The 17,737-nt window shown below is 38.1% G+C and overlaps 6 protein-coding genes across 6 annotated transcripts; 4 read left to right on the top strand and 2 right to left on the bottom strand.

Annotated features, from left to right (window-relative positions):
* Nucleotides 1-603, top strand: LOC101300296 (germin-like protein 9-3-like). Its single transcript, XM_004308679.1, has one exon. It carries the CDS (start codon nt 1-3, stop codon nt 601-603), a length of 603 nt encoding a protein of 200 aa, XP_004308727.1.
* Nucleotides 604-2,854: 2,251 nt separating this feature from the next.
* LOC101300006 (putative germin-like protein 9-2-like) lies at nt 2,855-3,484 on the top strand. Its single transcript, XM_004308678.1, has one exon. The coding sequence runs from the start codon at nt 2,855-2,857 to the stop codon at nt 3,482-3,484; it is 630 nt and encodes a 209-aa protein (XP_004308726.1).
* An 874-nt stretch (nt 3,485-4,358) lies between these two features.
* On the bottom strand, nt 4,359-6,755 carry LOC101299719 (subtilisin-like protease SDD1-like). The gene is made up of 2 exons (XM_004308677.1): nt 5,120-6,755; nt 4,359-5,026 (listed from the first exon to the last, which is right to left on the bottom strand). Exons 1-2 carry the CDS (start codon nt 6,753-6,755, stop codon nt 4,359-4,361), a joined length of 2,304 nt encoding a protein of 767 aa, XP_004308725.1.
* A 1,359-nt stretch (nt 6,756-8,114) lies between these two features.
* Nucleotides 8,115-11,956, top strand: LOC101314218 (pentatricopeptide repeat-containing protein At1g06270-like). The gene is made up of 3 exons (XM_004307239.1): nt 8,115-9,336; nt 10,610-11,059; nt 11,858-11,956. Exon 1 carries the CDS (start codon nt 8,165-8,167, stop codon nt 9,188-9,190), a length of 1,026 nt encoding a protein of 341 aa, XP_004307287.1. The 5' UTR covers nt 8,115-8,164; the 3' UTR covers nt 9,191-9,336; nt 10,610-11,059; nt 11,858-11,956.
* A 543-nt stretch (nt 11,957-12,499) lies between these two features.
* On the top strand, nt 12,500-13,873 carry LOC101313927 (oryzain beta chain-like). The gene is made up of 2 exons (XM_004307238.1): nt 12,500-13,028; nt 13,222-13,873. Exons 1-2 carry the CDS (start codon nt 12,584-12,586, stop codon nt 13,809-13,811), a joined length of 1,035 nt encoding a protein of 344 aa, XP_004307286.1. The 5' UTR covers nt 12,500-12,583; the 3' UTR covers nt 13,812-13,873.
* An 807-nt stretch (nt 13,874-14,680) lies between these two features.
* Nucleotides 14,681-17,493, bottom strand: LOC101313643. The gene is made up of 4 exons (XM_004307237.1): nt 17,169-17,493; nt 16,502-16,598; nt 15,293-15,347; nt 14,681-15,007 (listed from the first exon to the last, which is right to left on the bottom strand). The coding sequence occupies exons 1-4, from the start codon at nt 17,307-17,309 to the stop codon at nt 14,830-14,832; spliced, it is 471 nt and encodes a 156-aa protein (XP_004307285.1). The 5' UTR covers nt 17,310-17,493; the 3' UTR covers nt 14,681-14,829.
* Between the last annotated feature and the right edge of the window lie 244 nt (nt 17,494-17,737).

The following is a 17,737-nucleotide window of genomic DNA, read 5'->3' as shown; positions in this document are numbered from 1 at the left end:
ATGATGATAATGTTCGTATTAGTACTTGCTTTGGGCACCTCTAAAAGGGTCTTAGCAAGTGATCCAGACATTCTTTCTGACTATATAGTGCCTCAAAATGTCACAAATGTTGATGCTGCCTATTTTACATACACTGGATTCCGAGGTATATTTGATCGTACACCCGAAACTGTCATAGCAACAAAAGCCAGCATGGTTGAGTTTCCTGCTCTCAATGGCCAGAGTGTGTCATACGCTGTACTTCAATTCCCTCCACAGACACTCCTCCCGCCTCATACTCGCCCCGATGCCGCCGGACTTTTGTTCCTTTTAGATGGTTCCTTGGAAGTAGGCCTAATCGACACGAAAAATAATCTGTACACTAAGAAGCTTCAGGCCGGAGATATGTTTGTGTTTCCCAAAGGATTGATACATTATCAGTATAACTCTCATCATCAAACTCCGGCTACCGCCATTGCTGCATTCGGAAGTGCAAGTGCCAGAGCAGTTGCGGCGCCATCTTCTGTTTTTACTTCAGGTATTGGCGATGTCATCCTTGCAAAATCTTTCAAGACTGACGTTGATACCATTAAGAAGATTAAGGCTGGCCTCACTACCAGCTAAGCCACCTCCTCAACGACCCAGACTTCAATAAAGATAGTTTCTATTTGTTTAAATTTTGTATACAAATTCTGATTAATTTGATTTCTTCTTACATGGTCTGCACTTGTCTTATTCTTTTTATTTAGCGGCTTTTGCTTTGAGTGTACTATTACTCTTAATACGTACATATATTCATGAACAATATCCTAACATGAAATATATATGAACTTTTGTTTCTCCAGTAAATATATAGGGAACCTCATCCACAGTGGGTGAGCAAATCATACAAGAAAGGGGGCATATGACATTTTATCCTTACATGATTGTCAGTCTCTTGTACTTAAGCGTATAAAGCAACGTACTTCAGCCGGCTGGAAGATGAAAACATAAAAAAAAACATAGATAATTTCTTAACACAACAATAAATAGAAGCTCATGACAAATAATGGTGATCAGTGATTTAACAACAAAAGAAAACCATATGCAATATGCACCTTGTAATTTTATTTCTACATCCATAAATTTTAGAGATTACGGCGGCTCTTTGCCTCTCTTATATTTCAGCCACAGTAAAACAGGGTTTGGATCGAGAAGGGGGCGGGTTGAGTTAAGACCAGCTATATATGTCCTCATTATGTATTTCAGATGCATATATGCTTAGTAAGTATATGCGGTTAATTCTTACTGCATGTGTCTTTGCCATAATCATTTAGTTTATTGAAAAGGTTTGGTAAAAAGACCTATTCAAAATAACTTCAACCCAATTACTAACTCGACAAAAAGTGATAATCTTGAAGATCGATCTTTTGACATGCATGGCAAGCAACATGATCGTCTAGAATATATCTTTGTATTTGTATATTTATACAAAGGTATCACATTTTGACTATTATTTATTCCCATGAAATCATGGTAACACAATTGATGAAGTCTTTATAAACAAAGATGTTGGACCAAGCACGTACCTGAAACCTTCAAAGCAACAGGAGAAAGCTGAGCTGCTGGGTTTCATGCTCTTAGTGGAAACTACGTATTAGCTGATCTTATTAATCTATATGGTAGTATTAGCTGAACGTATATATGACTCAGAATATCAAACATTCATATAGAACGAACAGAAACTTAATTTGCATCGAATTTCTTGTCGAATCACACTAATGAAAATCAATGAAAAATTCAAGGTTTCGTAATCTGATCTGTTAACTTGGACATAATTGGTTAATTTCCTTATCGAAAAGAAAAAAAGAGGAAAGGAAATAGTGGTATGTACGTATTATCACAGCTATATATCTTTAGCTATCCCTATACGATCCATTTAGCACATTGGAACAATATTGATTACTTCGTCGCTGATAGAAGAACTATATCACTCAACGCTAAAGTGACATTCGATTCATATATACCTCCATGAATTGATCAGGTCTCAATTAATGTGTTATAGTTTTATAAATTTTAAGACCAACTACCAACATGGTACAAATGTGTGACGACATTCTTTAGGTCTAGCCATTAAGCACATTAGAACCAAACTAAATCTTTCGTCGAAGAACTTGTTACCCTGATCGAGTTGAAGAATATAGTGAAACAAACATTCATACGTCCATGCTTGACTATGTATCTGCCTACAAGATATGATAAAGACTGGGAAAACCTTAAAAATAGAAGAAAACTATCACTGTGACTTTACAATAATAACAATAGTACTCTTGTGATTTGCGTCTAATCCCTTGACGTTATTTGTTTTGCCAAACATAAAACAAGATTCGAAAGACCACTGCCTAAAACACGCATGACTTCATTTGAACCAGCAGGGAACTGACTTATTCAAAAGAAGCTAGCTAAGGCTTTTTCTGAACTCCCAAGACTCGCTCAACATATGAAGACACACTTCAATACCTCAGCAAAACAGTAAAAGACATGCACGTACATAATCTTAATCATCTAGATCTCAAGACTTTGTCTTTCTATATACTACTATATTTGTCTCTATGTATATCTATACAAGTATATCTTGACCTGACCTGTTTGACATGGTCTTTCTGACTTTCTATACCTCAGACAAGTTGTGCCTTCTCAGTTATGCCAAACAAATTCAAGGAACCAAATAAATAACGTACAAAATTTCATCACCCACCAACTTTATTAATACCTAGCTCGATCTTTTCGAACGTATATAAATATCATCACACCTAGCATGTTAAACACAGAGCCATATACAAGAGAAACAGCTAGAAGTACCATATATCTTGCCCTAGCTCGTTATTCATCAGCCATGTCTGCAACTATGAGATTGATTCAGTTACTGGTGATCATATCAGTAGTAGCTTTGGCCATCTCAAGAAGAGCGGTTGCAAGTGATCCTGACATCTCTTCCGATTTCATACTACCAGAAAACCACACCGGCACAACTGTTGATGCCTCATTCTTCACATACACAGGGTTCCGCGGCTTATTTGATCAAACCCCCGAAATCTTCACGGCAACAAAAGCAAGCATGGACGAGTTCCCTGCTCTGAAAGGCCAAAGTGTGTCATACGCCATGCTTCAGTTCCCTCCCAACACAATATTCCCACCTCACACCCGCCTGGACTCTGCCGGACTTATGTTAGTCCTTACTGGTTCTTTGGAAGTTGGACTAATCGACTCGAAAAACGTTTTGTATATTAAAAAGCTTCAAGCTGGAGATATGTTTGTGTTTCCTAAGGGATTGATCCATTATCAGTATAATGCGGATCCTAATTTGCCAGCCACTGCTATTGCATCATTTGGAAGCGCAAGCGCTAGATCAGTTGCAGTTCCAGACTCTATCTTCACCTCTGGAATTCGTGAAGCCGTCTTGGCAAAATCATTCAAGACAGATATTAGTACTGTTAGGAAGATCAGGGCTGGCCTAAAGAATTAATGACAAAGGGGCTCTGAACTTTTATTGTGTTATTGTAGTTGGTTAATTCATTATTACAGATATTTTGCTTGTATGTTATATTGAACATTTCCTTTATTTTTGAAATTTATTTTATTTTATTATTGTAATATAATCATATCTACTCGTCATTCATATCCAAACATGAGAACACAAAGTTGGAATGTTTCTCTATGATATATGACTATGACACTATATAAAACAACTACCTCACTTAACTGTACACTAATTAATTAAATTGGAATACTCTTACAGTTCACATTATGGTACATTGTGGTGTTTCGAAGCTTAGTACATTGTTATACAAGAATTAGTGTGATGTATTCATAAAGAAGCTAGGTTAATTAATGAGAAACTAATCAATCAATGCATACAGCATACACAAACGAAATCTCCAACCCAAGACCCAAAACCTATGATAGGTTTGGGGATTTCAGTACCAACTTGAGCCGCTTTGAGATGTTTCACCCCACCTAAATTCCAGTTGAAGAGATTTCTTCTCACCCAAAACCGTGTTGATAGGTTTCGATTTCATGTCACCCAAATTAGTTTTGAGATGTTTCACCTCACTTAGATTTGCGTTGAGGAAATTTCTCCCGCGCAAATCCGCCTTGAGATGTTTCACCTCACTTACCGCAAGTTTCCCCTTTGGGTTAGATTGCTGAAGTCACTGTCTTTGAGCAATAATTTTCACCCGTTTGCACTGTGACCTGGGTCACCACGTGGTATTTTCTGTTTTTTCTTTTTAAATTTAAAATTACGTTTCTAAAGGTTAGGGGAACTGACAATGCTAGTGCTCAAATTTGTACTCAAATTGAGATTTTATACATTTGTGTTTCTAGCCGAAGTATTAACTTCAAGAGTGAAAGATGACAGCTATGGGGCTGTATACAGAATGGTTGTCAGAAACCCATCTCAAATGTCCCTGTAAAAATGAACCATCTTGCCCAACTAGTTTTGTGGAGAACTCCACATTATATGTAATGGTCTGGTTGACCTCTGTGAATGTAAGAACCGAAGGAGTCACACCCACGTTCACAATCACACCCCATTTCTGGGGTTCCCCAATCTCTGATTTGTAGGTTGAATAAGCTGGGCCAACATTTTTCACCGTTCTTGTGTAATTCTGAGTTTGATAGGACCCTATTGTGATAGAAAATGAAGGATAGTTTAGCTGCGCTTCAGCGATGACTCCTACTTCAGAGCAGTCCACTCTTTGTTGAGTGATCATCTCTATTTGATTGTTTGTGTAGTTCAGACCACACAAGTAAGGAATGTAATCGTCTGGTCTTATATCATAGATGAGCCCCGGGTCATTGGCTTTTGAAGGGTTGACATGGCCTGAGCCAGTGCTATAGATGTCTGCTGGGGTATTTGATCTATCAACAATTGGTGTGCCTTTGAGGTTTAAGAGATCAGCGGTTGTCATAATGGCGGATTTGATGGCAGCAGGTGACCAGTCCGGATGTGAACTCTTGATCAAGGCTGCAATGCCACTTAGGTGTGGGCATGACACCGAAGTACCTGAATTCAAATCATGCTAGTTGTCAGTTATGTGCTTTGTTTTGATACTATGTAAACATGACATGTTTTGATAATTACATTTAGGTTTATTACCTGAAAGAATGTCAAATTTTGTGACATTATCCACCGAAACAGGCCATGCAGCAAGGATGTTAACACCAGGACCAATTATGTCAGGTTTTAGAATTCCGGGGCTAGCTATACTCGGTCCTCTTGATGAGAAAGAAGCAACCATTGGAGCAAGTGCATCTCCGATTACAGTGCGTGGGGAATAAACTGTGGCTATAGGTGTAGTTGTTGAGTTTATATAGGTTTTGATACTCAAACCTGCTTGAAAACCAACATTTGTTGCTGGAAGTACATAAGCATTAGCTAATGTGCTATAGCCATCAGTTACTTCGTTCACTAGAATCATGGCAGCACCTCCTGCTCTTTTCACTTCTTCCCCTTTGGCAGTTCCTCCCACTCCTCCACCTCTCTCACACAACACTACTTTCCCTTCAACATTTACAAGAGATCCCAAGGCACAGAACTCAGTTTTGTTATTGTGAATTGCACCTGGATAAACAAGAGGCAGCAATGGTGAAGTGCTAAAATTTTTAGGATCGAATAATGATTCACCAGAGTAAAAGTATTTTGGAGAATCTCCAAGTTGTGCTATTGAGCTTATTTTCCTGTCAATGGTGCTTGCTCCAACAGTGAGAATCCAAGGTGCCTCGTTTGACATGGAACTATAGGAAGGGCCAGAGTTTCCTGCTGAACAGCTGACGAAAATTCCCTTTCGAAATGCTCCAAACGCGCCGATAGCAACCATATCTTCATGGAAAGGAACCGAGGAAGCAAAACCTATGGAAAGTGAGAGCACATCTACGCCGTCCTCAACAGCAATGTCAATAGCTGCTAGTATGTCACTTTCGGCACAACCTGCCTCGGTGCAGACCTTGTAGATTGCCAAGTGAGCATAAGGTGCAATGCCAGATGCTGTGCCATTTGCCATTCCAAACACGCTGGCGCCTTCCACAAAGTTTCCAGCAGCAATGCTAGAAGTGAGTGTGCCATGGCCTTCTTCACCAAATGGAGAGACTTCTTTTGTTTCTTTTCCACCTTGAAAATTTCTTGCACCAATAAGCTTGTTGTTGCACACTGTTCTCCCATTGAACTTGAACTCGCATTTGCCTTTCCATTTCTCTGGGGGAGGTGGCACTCCTTCATCACTAAATGAGGGATGACCTGGAGATATCCCAGTGTCCAAAACTCCTATGATCATTCCTTCACCATAATTGGTCTTTTTCCAAAATCCAAACACTTGTTGCAGCCCCAGGAAGTTTGGACTATGAGTTGTGTGCAAAGGCAGAAACCTCTCTGGATGAGCATGCACGAACCCATCTTTCTTTTCCATTGCTTTAATTTCCTCTGGAGTCAGTTTCGCTGCAAAGCCGGTGGCCACATTACGGTATGAGTAAAGCATTCGGGGAATGCTGGGCTTATTTGAGCTCGCAGTAGTACTTTCTGGCAGAAATGTCTGATACCAACTCTCTAAATCTTGAGAATTTAGAGCAGAAACTTTGTCTGTGGGCTTTTGTACCCAAACAAAGTAAGTTTGCATCCTACTATCTCCATCTGGTATACTATCATTTTCATCAATAAGTACTGCTAGTGAAAGATGAAACATGAAAATGAATCCAAGAAGATAGCTAAATCGAATCGCTACACTCCTTTTATTCCCCATATTTAGTTTTGAGTAAGTGATGAACTTGAGGTGATGTTAATTGATTTATGTTGATCTGCCGTTTCAAGCACTTATATATATAGCAATTCTGATGCAAGAGCTCAAGGCTTATGAATAAAGGTTTGCTTGTTGTGGCAATGGTGATAGGCGTTATAGTAAAAGATGAGGGAGATTCGACATTAACATACATGACTTCAAACAATGCAGGCAGGCCTGCGGTGAAAGAACCTATGTGATATATAAACTATAGCAACTATGAACTTGTTTGGAGTTTGGAATTAAAAGCCGATGGCAAGAGTGCCAAGAAACTAGTAGTGATTATCATTGATCTGTTCAATGTATTAACAAACAAAGTAATATAGATAGGACTTGAAGTAGAAATTCACCGGTGAACTTGTGTTTTTTCTATTGGAAATTCTCGAAGCAGTTCCAAAGATGAAAACGAAACATAAGGCCAGTCTACATCACTACATCTAGAATCTGAAAAACTAAGCAAAGACTCGTCTGATAAAAACAAAAATTAGTAATCCACTCAAACCACCATTCACCAATATCTTTGATAGCAAGGGATAAGAAGACTCCAACACCCGGGAGGCTGCTACAAATAATTGAAGACATCTTGAATATAGCAAGAAATTTTCAAGTCATCTCCAAACACATCATTTTTTTTTTTGAACAGGTCAAACACATCATTTAGAGAACCAAACTTAACAAAAATTATTTCTTTTGAATGTCCTTCTTCTCTTTTATGCCAAATGAAACAGAACGAGTATGTACTTGTGAGGGTTAAATTGTAATAGTAGCGTCTACCAAAAAGTACACACTCCTCCATCCCCAAATCCCCAGTTACTTGTTTCTCTCTGCAGCCTGAACCCAAAGTGTTCATTCCAAAATTTCGAAGAAATTGTGATGAGCTCAGATTGAACCCGAAGTCTCTCGAAAGGTTTGATCTTTTGTCTTTTCACTGTTTGATTTGCCCCAAAGTTTATTGCTTTTGATTCATGTACTGAAGAATTGTTTATCCCTCGTAGATATTGATTGGATTATATGGGCAATGAAAGATATGATTAAACATGTCTGTATATATAAGAATGCGGCTTGAATTGAAATGGGCAGTACAAATGAGATGTAATACGTGATTGTAAGTTAGGAGAATCTTTCAAGTCTTTCTGAGAATAATCACAGTTTCTGTAGTTGGCATCAAAGCTGGCAAATTTATTCGACATTGAGCTTGTTAAATATGGTGTTTTTGTCTCTTGAATATATTTAGTCAATTTGGAAATATGTGAAGTTCAGCTATGGCTTCTGTTGTCTAGCTATCTTATTTCGATGGTTAATCTTTTTTCAGGTTAACTTTTGTAATGTGGGTGCTGCAACTGTCGTGTAAGCATTGATGTCGTAAGTAGAACATGGCAATTGTATCGGCAAAGCTGTGCAGATACCTTCTTCCGTTAAATTGTTGTCTTGTGAAGTATCACTCTATTAACTCAATAGCTCCATCGCATGCACTCCAAGAAACTGTTAAAAATGCAGTTGAAGCCAAAGCCTACCAGGACATTCCTGATCTCCTCATTTCCTTTGAACAAGCTTGCCAAAACCCCAATCCTTTTTCGTTCTTATCAACCTTTCCCCACAGAATGCAAGTAGTTGATGAGATGTTACAGTCTTTCATCCCCATAAGGCCCCGCTCTCGTGCTCAGGCTGCTTATGCATACCTCCTGTCTTTTACTCTCCAAAGCTCCAATCCTCTCCCTCTTGGTCTCGCGATTCTTCAGCGCACTCTTCGCTCTGGTTGCGTCCCTGTTGCTCAAACCCGTCTTCTCCTCTCGTCTGCTTGGCTGGACTGCAGGAAGGAATCTCGGTCTGTCTCTGACATCCTGTTTGAGATGCAGTCAATTGGATATAACCCCGACTGTAGCACATGCAACTACCTTATATCGTCTTTGTGTGCTGTTGATCAGTTGGATGAGGCTGTTAAGGTCTTGAAGGGCATGAGTAAGGCTGGGTGTGTTCCTGATTTGGAGAGTTTTGACACAGTAGTCGGTGCAATGTGCACGGTCAGAAAAACTTCTGAGGCATTGGATATGATACAGAAAATGGTGGAGAAAGTTGGGTTGACACCGAGGCAGGGGACTATTGTGAAAGTAGCATCAGCATTGCGAGCAAACAAAGAGATATGGAGAGCAGTTGAACTGATTGAGTTCTTAGAGAGGAAGGATTACCCTGTCGGTTTTGAGAGCTATGATTTGGTGGTTAAAGGCTGCTTGGATTCTGGTGAGAATATTTTGGCAGGGAAACTGGTCATGGGGATGACAGAGAAAGGTTTCGTACCATATATCAGGACCAGGCACAAGGTTGTGGAGAGGTTGGCTGGTGCTGGTGAGTGGAAATTGGCTAATGCTGTGAGACAAAGATTTTCAGAATTGAGGTCTTAGCACGTTCTCCATCTTCCTTGAGTCCATGGATTCTTTGCATATAAGGGAGCTGGTTTTCAGCAGGATATACATGTATTGCACCTTAATTTTGAGGCCAATGTTCCTTCATGCTGCCACTCAGCTTCACAAAAGTCTGGTGATATATGGTAAAGTTCATGGGTTCTGATTTTTCATGCGTATGCTAAATAATAGTTTTGAGATGAGAAATTTATTTAGTATTGCTGATTTGTTGGTAAACTTATTGGGTCCCAATAAGGAAAAATGTCTCTAGAAGTGTCCCCAAATTCAAACTTGGGACAACTTCTGGAAAGTTCATTCTTTATTGTTTGAGATAACTGAAGGTAGGATTGGCAGTATAAGAGCTTGTTAATATGTTCTGAATAGATGTACATAGTTCTCTTCTCTTTTTGTACTATAACTAAATAATGACTTAATGTTGATTGCCAGTTTGCCACTTTGTTTATAAATCTGTCATCATAGTTAAAGTGAATCATTGTGAACTCAAGTTGGCATTTTTTTTTTTTTGCACCGTTTGATTTCTGTTTCAATTTCTATTTACATTTTTCTTTATTCAGTTTTTTATATATCAGTAACTTACATTGTATCTACCACTTACAGGATTTATATTTAATTTGGAGGGAAAGTTGTGTAACTGTTAGAAAGAGTTGTTGACTGTGTGTAGAGCTAGATTAGGATTTGTACATAATAACTTAACACAAACTGCAGTACATTTAGCATCAACTGTAGTAAAATTGACATTATCTGGACTAGAGATGTTAAAGAGTTGCACATAATAAGCTGGTCGACACTATAGATGCTGAAGATTGAAGAAATGTGAGCTTCTAAATGAAGTTTTGATGAAGAAAAATTCGCTTTACGTATTGAAGAATCCAAAAACTAAAAGAATATTGCTGTTTATTAAAATTAGGAAAGGTTTTTGGACTAACCATGTAAACAGCAGTAAGCCAAATAGCTTTCAACCACTTTTGTGCCAGAAATTCTCATGTTTAGCTAGCATTGGCAGAGATGCTTACTATGTAGGGAAAAAATCTGTCCAATCTATCTGATCATTTGAATTATTGGATTTATCTTAATTTTTTCCTAGAATGTTATGTTGTTTTGGAATGCATTGAAAGCTTAGTGTTTAATTCACCTCATGATATTAAAAAGGAAAAGCAAGAACAATCCCTCACATGCTTGACACTAAGATGAGCACCTTTCTTTAAATATCTATTCTGAAAAGATATTGTTGAAACACCTCAACTATGTGAACACATGTGATGTTAGTGTTGTATTTCATAAGCTCCTATTATTTCAGTTTCATTCTTTTCCTTCTGGTTCTAATTCTTTTTTAAATTAGCAGACACGATTTTCAAAAAAGTGAAATGATTGTATCTCTACGTTGCTTTTGTTTTACAGAGTAGACTTTGATATTAGAAGTGGCGAGAACAACCCCTAGAATCCTACGACATTGTAAGTTAATTTGATCGGATTGCTGAACTAGCAAACTGGGTATTACAGATAAAGAAATGCATGTTCAAGGATTTTCACTCCCAAGTTAAACTTCTAGAGTGTCTCACTATCAAAGCAACTTTCAACAGAGCTTTGATGTTGAATCCATATTCGGAATATCGGTTTCACAATTCGTTCAACCGGGTTTAAATCTCTACAATCTGTAAGAATTCATGGTGGTCAGGTTGGGGTCAGTTGTGGACTAGCAACAAGATAGAGATTGTGAATTTTATATGAGGAGGAGTCTGTGGAGCCTGCAAAAAGGCTCTCATGTCTACTACAAGCAATGTTGGGTTTTGTTATTGTCAAGTATGGCAAGGTTATTAGTGAACGCTTTCACCATAAAGCTGGATAGAGGTAAACTTCTCTTTGTTTCCTACTTGTTTATTTTTCTATTATGTGGGTTATGAAGTCTGTTGGTTTGTAGTTAAATGTTCATTTGGTCTCTAAGAAAGTGGGAGTTTCTCTTGCCCCCCTTCCCCTCTTTCAACATGTACACTTCTCCTTTATTTGTACTCCTTTTTACTAAATTGTTATACTCATCATTCCGTCATACTATTTAACAACAGATACCAATCCTGCTCCTCCTGCATGATCAGCCCAATTTAAGTTCGCTGCCTCTTTGTTCTTAACACAAACATTTTTACTGTGCTATCGTTGCAATTTAAGTGAAATTCCATTCTGAATAGATAAAAAAATAAAACTATCTGAGTTTTAAGGGACTGACGCTTTCTGAGTTTTCAGTGACGAAAGTTTCTTATTTTTTTAGTTCCTGCATTTTCTTGACTTTAACTAAAGTTCGACTGCTATTTTCTTCACAACTCAGTGGAGCATTGAGCTCAATGGATTGGATATGATAGCTTTTTGGCATTGTTTTCGTATTCCAGTTCTTACTACAGATGATTGATTGAAGTAGTGTAAGTTTGTTTTCTTCAGGCGTGTATGTAGAGACTAGAGAGTAGAAAAGGTCTTAGAAATTAGAACTTGGGAGAACAAATATGTAAATGGCTAAACCTTGTCTTGGACTTGTATCTATTGGATTTGCAAGTAATATGCCAAAGTTTTATCTTCTATTTTACACAAATTCTGTAAATTCATTTAAATATCCCAAGAAGCTGTTAACGAAACTTCATACCAGGAATTTGAATGGTACAGGTTCTTGATATGATTCTGGCGATGTGGCTGAGGATGCAACAGCATATGTGAACTTGGAACCATATAATCACTGCTGTAGAAGTTGTACGTTGTTAATGTAATGTTTATATGTATTTTTGATATCATTAGGAGGATCTATTATTTGGGTTGTGTCTTTTCTCTTTCTTCTGCTGTGTTTATTGGAACCTGCTTATCTCATTTACAAGTTTCATCTTTGCTTTCATCCAGTCTTTCTGAGTATAATAAGACTGATTAGACCCCATCTCTAGTTTCTTTCTCCCATGTCATATTCTTTACTACTCTCCTGATCATGCAGATACCATGCGATTTATGAAATGAATGTTAGAATCCCAGTCCCACACTCCAACTTCATTTGTTCATTACGTCTTCGGTTGCACCATTCCAACCTTTGCATGAATATTGGATTGACTCAGATGTAGATAGTTTGGGGCTACTCAACTCAATTCTATCTGCAACTGGTTAGAGTAGCTGAGGTAATTGGGTATCCTTGATCGTAATACGAAACTTAACATTCAGAAGTGAAGTTGAGTGATCATTGAAAAGACGGTCTGAAAAGCTTGCCTTAACAAACCTACAAGCACCAAAGACATGAACAAAGAAATATTACCTGGAGAATACAAACTTGAAATCTATATAAGACTTGAGTTTACAAACCAACATAGTAGGCATAAGATCCCATTCTCTACCCACATTCCAGAGTGAACAATGGAGACATCTATAATGTTAAGGTGTGCTAGCTTTATGTTGTTACTAGTTTGGACGCTGTGTATTTCATCATCCCTGGCATGTAGTGAGAGGCAGAAGCCGGTAGAGAATGATCAGAATGCCATGAAGGAGAGGTACGAAAGGTGGCTGGCAAAATATGACCGAAGATACAAGAATAGAGATGAGTGGGAACACCGTTTCGGAATTTACCAGTCCAACGTTGAGCTTATCGATTTCATAAACTCTCAAAACCTGTCATACAAACTTACTGACAACGTATTTGCAGACATGACAAACCAAGAGTTTACAACCACCCACTTGGGTTTTCGAGCTGGTAGAAATCCAAAGACAAAGTTCAGGTATGAGGGGATGAAGGGCTTGCCGACTACAGTGGATTGGAGAAAGAATGGCAGTGTAACTCCTGTCAGGGATCAAGGCCGATGTGGTATGAAACTGAGTTTATTGTCTAATGTCTAGTACTGTTTGCTAACTTCTGGTATCTTTAGTTGTTGTGGCTCCTCCACTAGCTAGGTAGTACTTTCCTTTTTAGGTTGCATTCTATCACCTTTCATCTTAAACTCAATCCAACTACTCAAAGCCATTTTGAATATATAATATGTGGCATACTATATGTACAGGTAGCTGTTGGGCATTCTCTGCAGTTGCAGCTGTGGAAGGCCTTCACAAAATCAATACCGGAAAACTGGTGCCACTCTCAGAACAAGAGCTTGTAGACTGCGACGTAAACACTGGGAACCAAGGTTGCAGAGGTGGATTCATGGAAAATGCATTTGATTACATAAGAAAGTACGGAATCACTACCCAGAAGGATTATCCCTACACAGGATCAGACGGCACCTGCAACAAATCTAAACAGAAAAAATCTGGTGTGAAAATAGGCGGCTACGAAACAGTGCCTGAGAATGATGAGAAGAGCCTACAAGCTGCAGTTGCTCATCAACCTGTCTCTGTAGCAATTGATGCCAGCGGTTTTGCTATGCAACTCTACTCTTCTGGTATCTTCAGCGGCCTGCTATGTGGTAAGAGCCTTGACCATGGAGTCACAGCAGTCGGATATGGAGAAGAAAATGGTCTCAAGTACTGGATTGTGAAAAACTCTTGGGGTACTAACTGGGGTGAATCTGGTTATATCAGAATAACAAGAGATTATATTGACAAGGAAGGTGCTTGCGGCATTGCTATGATGTCAAGCTACCCTGTAAAGTAAGGAGAAATGTAGTAAAGGTTTATGTACTGTCAAGGTTAAGTATGCAAGTATTGAATTAATTACATCAATATTACGTACTTGCTAAACAAGGGAGATGACAATAATGAATAATCTATATTTAGAAGGACTTTTATGTATAGGTGTTGAGAAGTGTCCACTTGAGTCACAAAAATCAATATGGCTAACCAGACCAATCGATGTTCAAAACCTTGATGGGAGCATCGCAGTAAACTGACTGAACTCCTTGCACAACACATCGATTACTTGGATCTCAAACACTGATTCAAACAAAAGATAAACAAACATTGTTAAGGTGCAACGTAGCTCCGTACTGAAAACCAGGTCCCTTCTATGCAAAGAATCAATGAAGTAGAAGAACGTGAAGGAGCCAAAACTTCAACTCCATGAAATAAAAAAAACATCTGGGTTGCTAAAAAATTTCCCTTTCCAAACTTTGGAATTTTCACTTTCCCAAGAAGAAAAAGGGTCTTTAGCTCCAAGCAATTTCACAATGGAATGAAACGTTTTATCACAACGCCAAGAGGAAATACAGCTTTCTTTAGGAAATGTAATAGCATTATAGCAACTTCATTGTTATAAACGTCAAACATTGAATGCTAGAGTAATCTCAATTCCGTGGAGCCTGTCCTATTGCCTTATTCACAAAAATACCAAATGAGAGGATAAATCAATCAATATTTGCAACATTTATGCATGGGGGCAAATAGAAACGCAAAAAATCTTCTGATTCAGTGAGGCTATGGAACAGAAAAAAGAACTGTAAAATGAAGCACCTACAGAATGAGCAAGGCGCTTTAGTGAGACAGCAGAAGTTTGGTAAGGAAGCTATTATAGGTACTCCAGATCTTTTTTCATCTACATATTAGAAACCATGGAGACAAGAGAGATTAGAAAAAAAAAAAAAAAATATGTTAGAAAAATGTAGGGTCTAAAACATATTCCCAGGTGTTCATACAACATTCACAAACTTTGTGAAACTTCCTGGCTTAAAGTCGGGTTATTCATATAAATCCTCAGCAGTGCGTCGTTTTTGATTACTTTGAACCGCATTCGCATTGTCTCCTGTATGTGCTGAATCCATCTTCATGAAATGAAAGCCCATTATATACCTGTACTCTCCAGTTCCAAGACAGCGGGAGCAGTAACTGAGACCACTTCCACCACAAGTCTTGCACCTGTATGAGTGATTAAGACCAGAATGTGAGCCCATATATATACACAGACACAAAGAGAGACACAAACAAATACATATTATATGCTTGAAATGGATCAAATTGTTGGACCGCTCCACAATGAATTCCAATGACTAAACCCAATTATTCGTTAGCCTGTTAGGTCTCTATCCGATAACTGCCCTTACGAAAGACCAACCACTGAAATAATTTAATATAATTTAATATTTGATTCATGAATATACTAGTGAATATATTGTTTAAAACTCAAAAGTCTTGAAACCTCACCATCTTGGCCATTTTCCTTTGGGTAGCATTTGCATGTCGACAGAGTTTGTCCTCCCTATCATATAGAAGATAACAAAATCTTAGATACGGAAAACTGAAAGAATTAAGAAAAAAAATGATAATAACAACAATATCTGTAAATGAACTAAGAACCTGCACATCTAGCCACAAAGCTCAAAACAGACCAATGAAACATCCAAATCGAGTCTGAAACCTAATGCAAGAACTACAATTGTAAAATTAGAGGAAAGCTCAGGCCCAATGGTTTTCTAACTTTTCTGTCATGCAGTTTGAAGTTCGAACTCCCCTAAGGTACCTACTTAGTTTGCTGGTTGTAAGGTCTGAACTCCCCTGATTTCAAGCCTGGGTCTGTAATGCGGTTTATGAGCAACTTATGGGTATATACAAAAGAGGGGAAAAAGAATAAAAGAAAAATGATGAAGATGAGAAAACTCAGAAAAGTGGTGGAGCAGTGGACTCACAAGACATCAGGAATTTGCAGAACCATCTTTTATAGCATAATATAAATGGGGCAATGAAGAATGAACAAAAAGGGGTAAACAGCATCATGATGTGTGTTTTATTGGATCAGGACTGGTTCAGAAATTAGTATTCATAAGCTAGACTCAGCTGAAGACTATAAATTCTGAAATTCAAATTTTCCATAGTAAAAGTAAAGAAAAGTAGAAGAAAGTGTTTTAATAAGCAGTCTTCTCTGCAAAGAAGGAACTTCTTTGTTTGCTGCAACTAACATGCCTAACCTCAGTGATGGTTAATAAATTCATTTAGTAAGAATGTCCACCTGAACTCACATTACACGGAAATTTGGTTGTTATCCAAGAACAATTTGGCCTTATTAAGTAGGGTGATACAAGTATAAGTGTATAACTGTTCAAACTGATATCTTCATGCAAGTAAAAAAAATCCTACTGCATTCTAAGAATAAAGTAGAATTCATAGAGGTAAAATAAAAACAGTTTCTCCATTAGTATGAATAGTTCAGGACAACTTTGGCTTCCTAAAGTAAGTTGCATATTTCAGAATTCTTGGTTGGAAAGTGGAACTTGTAAAGACTCAATATAGAGGGAAAATTCAAATCATAGAGGCACTTTCAATAGCCGTTCTGATATAGTGATATTTTTTGTGGTCTTTTAGTGAGTCACCCACACAAACAACAAATAAGACATATGAGGAAAGAAAGAGACATACCTTTTCCCTGACAAAAGTGGCAATGGATCCTTCCACTGCCAGTGCAGATTTCACAAGGAGGATCCGGGGTCTTTCTTACTTCTCTATGAACATTTGACTGCAACAGAGAGAGGTGATAAAAATTAATCATATGTAGAAAGGATGAAACTGTATTGAACATTCCCACCCAATAGAAAGTGCAAAACTCAATGTCAATGAAGATAATTTTCTACACCTAGCAGCCAACTAAAGTTAGTATACACAGTTAGACACTAGAATGTATGTGTATGATTGCCGATCTCAATTCTCAGACATCCCACAATCCATCTCCACCACCCAACTCCAATTTTTTTTTTCCTCCAATAACATATTCCCCCTCAAAGACTAAAGCTTAGCTTGTACATAATTCACAAAAACCTTAGCACTAATATTGTACAACCTTGTCATAACCAAACTAATTGGAACAACTTTCATTATAAAAACATTCTCTGATGCTTCAGTGCTTAAACTTATGTTGTGTTTGGAAATGTAGATAGAACATGACAGATAAGAACTGGGGTTCGGTTACTTGAGTAATTTCGTATTGAAAACCGAACCACCGAGCTAATAGTACAACGTTTATTTGAACTCTGAAAGCAAAACATTTAACATGAAGTTGAGCAAAACCCAAAATAGAGAGAGAAGTTACCTCGGTGCGGACGACCCAAGAAGGCTTGGAGAAGGAGAGTCGGGGCGAAGGGTCTGGATTGCGTGGGGGAAGAGCACCATCGGAAGTTGCGGCTTCCATTCGGACGACGGTAACTGGGCTCACAACGACGCTGAGTGACATCACTACTGAGCTTGATCGGAATAACAAGGACTCATGTGAGTCATGTCTGATCTAGATCCATAACCGAATTCCACCATCCGAATCTGACATTGCCACTGCTCCTCCTCTCCTCCCGCCTTGTTCACTGCAAGGCGCCGTCGAAGAGACGAAGAACAAAGCCACGACGACACGAAAGAAAACTCAGAAAAGGGATAAGGTTTCAATTACAAATTATATAATATTTTATTTTATTTATATACAATTTTAATGTTTCGTATCAGACTATATTTTGATTTTCACATTTCTGCGTATCAGAAACCAAAACTCGTTTCCGTTTCCTTTTCCGTGTAATATAGAATCAGAGACCCATAATCCTATTACAACTCGCCATGTGTAATCATACTTATAGAAATAAAATTTGTCTGTTTTCATCGAAATCAGTCATTAGT

Source organism: Fragaria vesca, linkage group LG7 (genome assembly GCF_000184155.1).
Source record: "Fragaria vesca subsp. vesca linkage group LG7, FraVesHawaii_1.0, whole genome shotgun sequence".
Lineage (NCBI taxonomy): Eukaryota > Viridiplantae > Streptophyta > Magnoliopsida > Rosales > Rosaceae > Fragaria > Fragaria vesca.
Note: the sequence above shows the minus strand (reverse complement) of the source record. Positions and strands in the feature narration are given on the sequence as shown.

Excerpts from the sequence above, each read along its gene's own strand:
- LOC101300296 (XM_004308679.1), top strand. The coding sequence starts at position 1 with ATGATGATAATGTTCGTATTAGTACTTGCTTTGGGCACCTCTAAAAGG.
- LOC101300006 (XM_004308678.1), top strand. The coding sequence starts at position 2,855 with ATGTCTGCAACTATGAGATTGATTCAGTTACTGGTGATCATATCAGTA.
- LOC101299719 (XM_004308677.1), bottom strand. The coding sequence starts at position 6,755 with ATGGGGAATAAAAGGAGTGTAGCGATTCGATTTAGCTATCTTCTTGGA. Across the intron at positions 5,027-5,119 it reads AAAATTTGACATTCTTTCAG|GTACTTCGGTGTCATGCCCA; the intron begins GTAATAAACCTA and ends ATTTGAATTCAG.
- LOC101314218 (XM_004307239.1), top strand. The coding sequence starts at position 8,165 with ATGGCAATTGTATCGGCAAAGCTGTGCAGATACCTTCTTCCGTTAAAT.
- LOC101313927 (XM_004307238.1), top strand. The coding sequence starts at position 12,584 with ATGGAGACATCTATAATGTTAAGGTGTGCTAGCTTTATGTTGTTACTA. Across the intron at positions 13,029-13,221 it reads CAGGGATCAAGGCCGATGTG|GTAGCTGTTGGGCATTCTCT; the intron begins GTATGAAACTGA and ends CTATATGTACAG.
- LOC101313643 (XM_004307237.1), bottom strand. The coding sequence starts at position 17,309 with ATGTCACTCAGCGTCGTTGTGAGCCCAGTTACCGTCGTCCGAATGGAA. Across the intron at positions 15,348-16,501 it reads CCACTTTTGTCAGGGAAAAG|GGAGGACAAACTCTGTCGAC; the intron begins GTATGTCTCTTT and ends TCTATATGATAG. Across the intron at positions 15,008-15,292 it reads AAAGGAAAATGGCCAAGATG|GTGCAAGACTTGTGGTGGAA; the intron begins GTGAGGTTTCAA and ends TCACTCATACAG.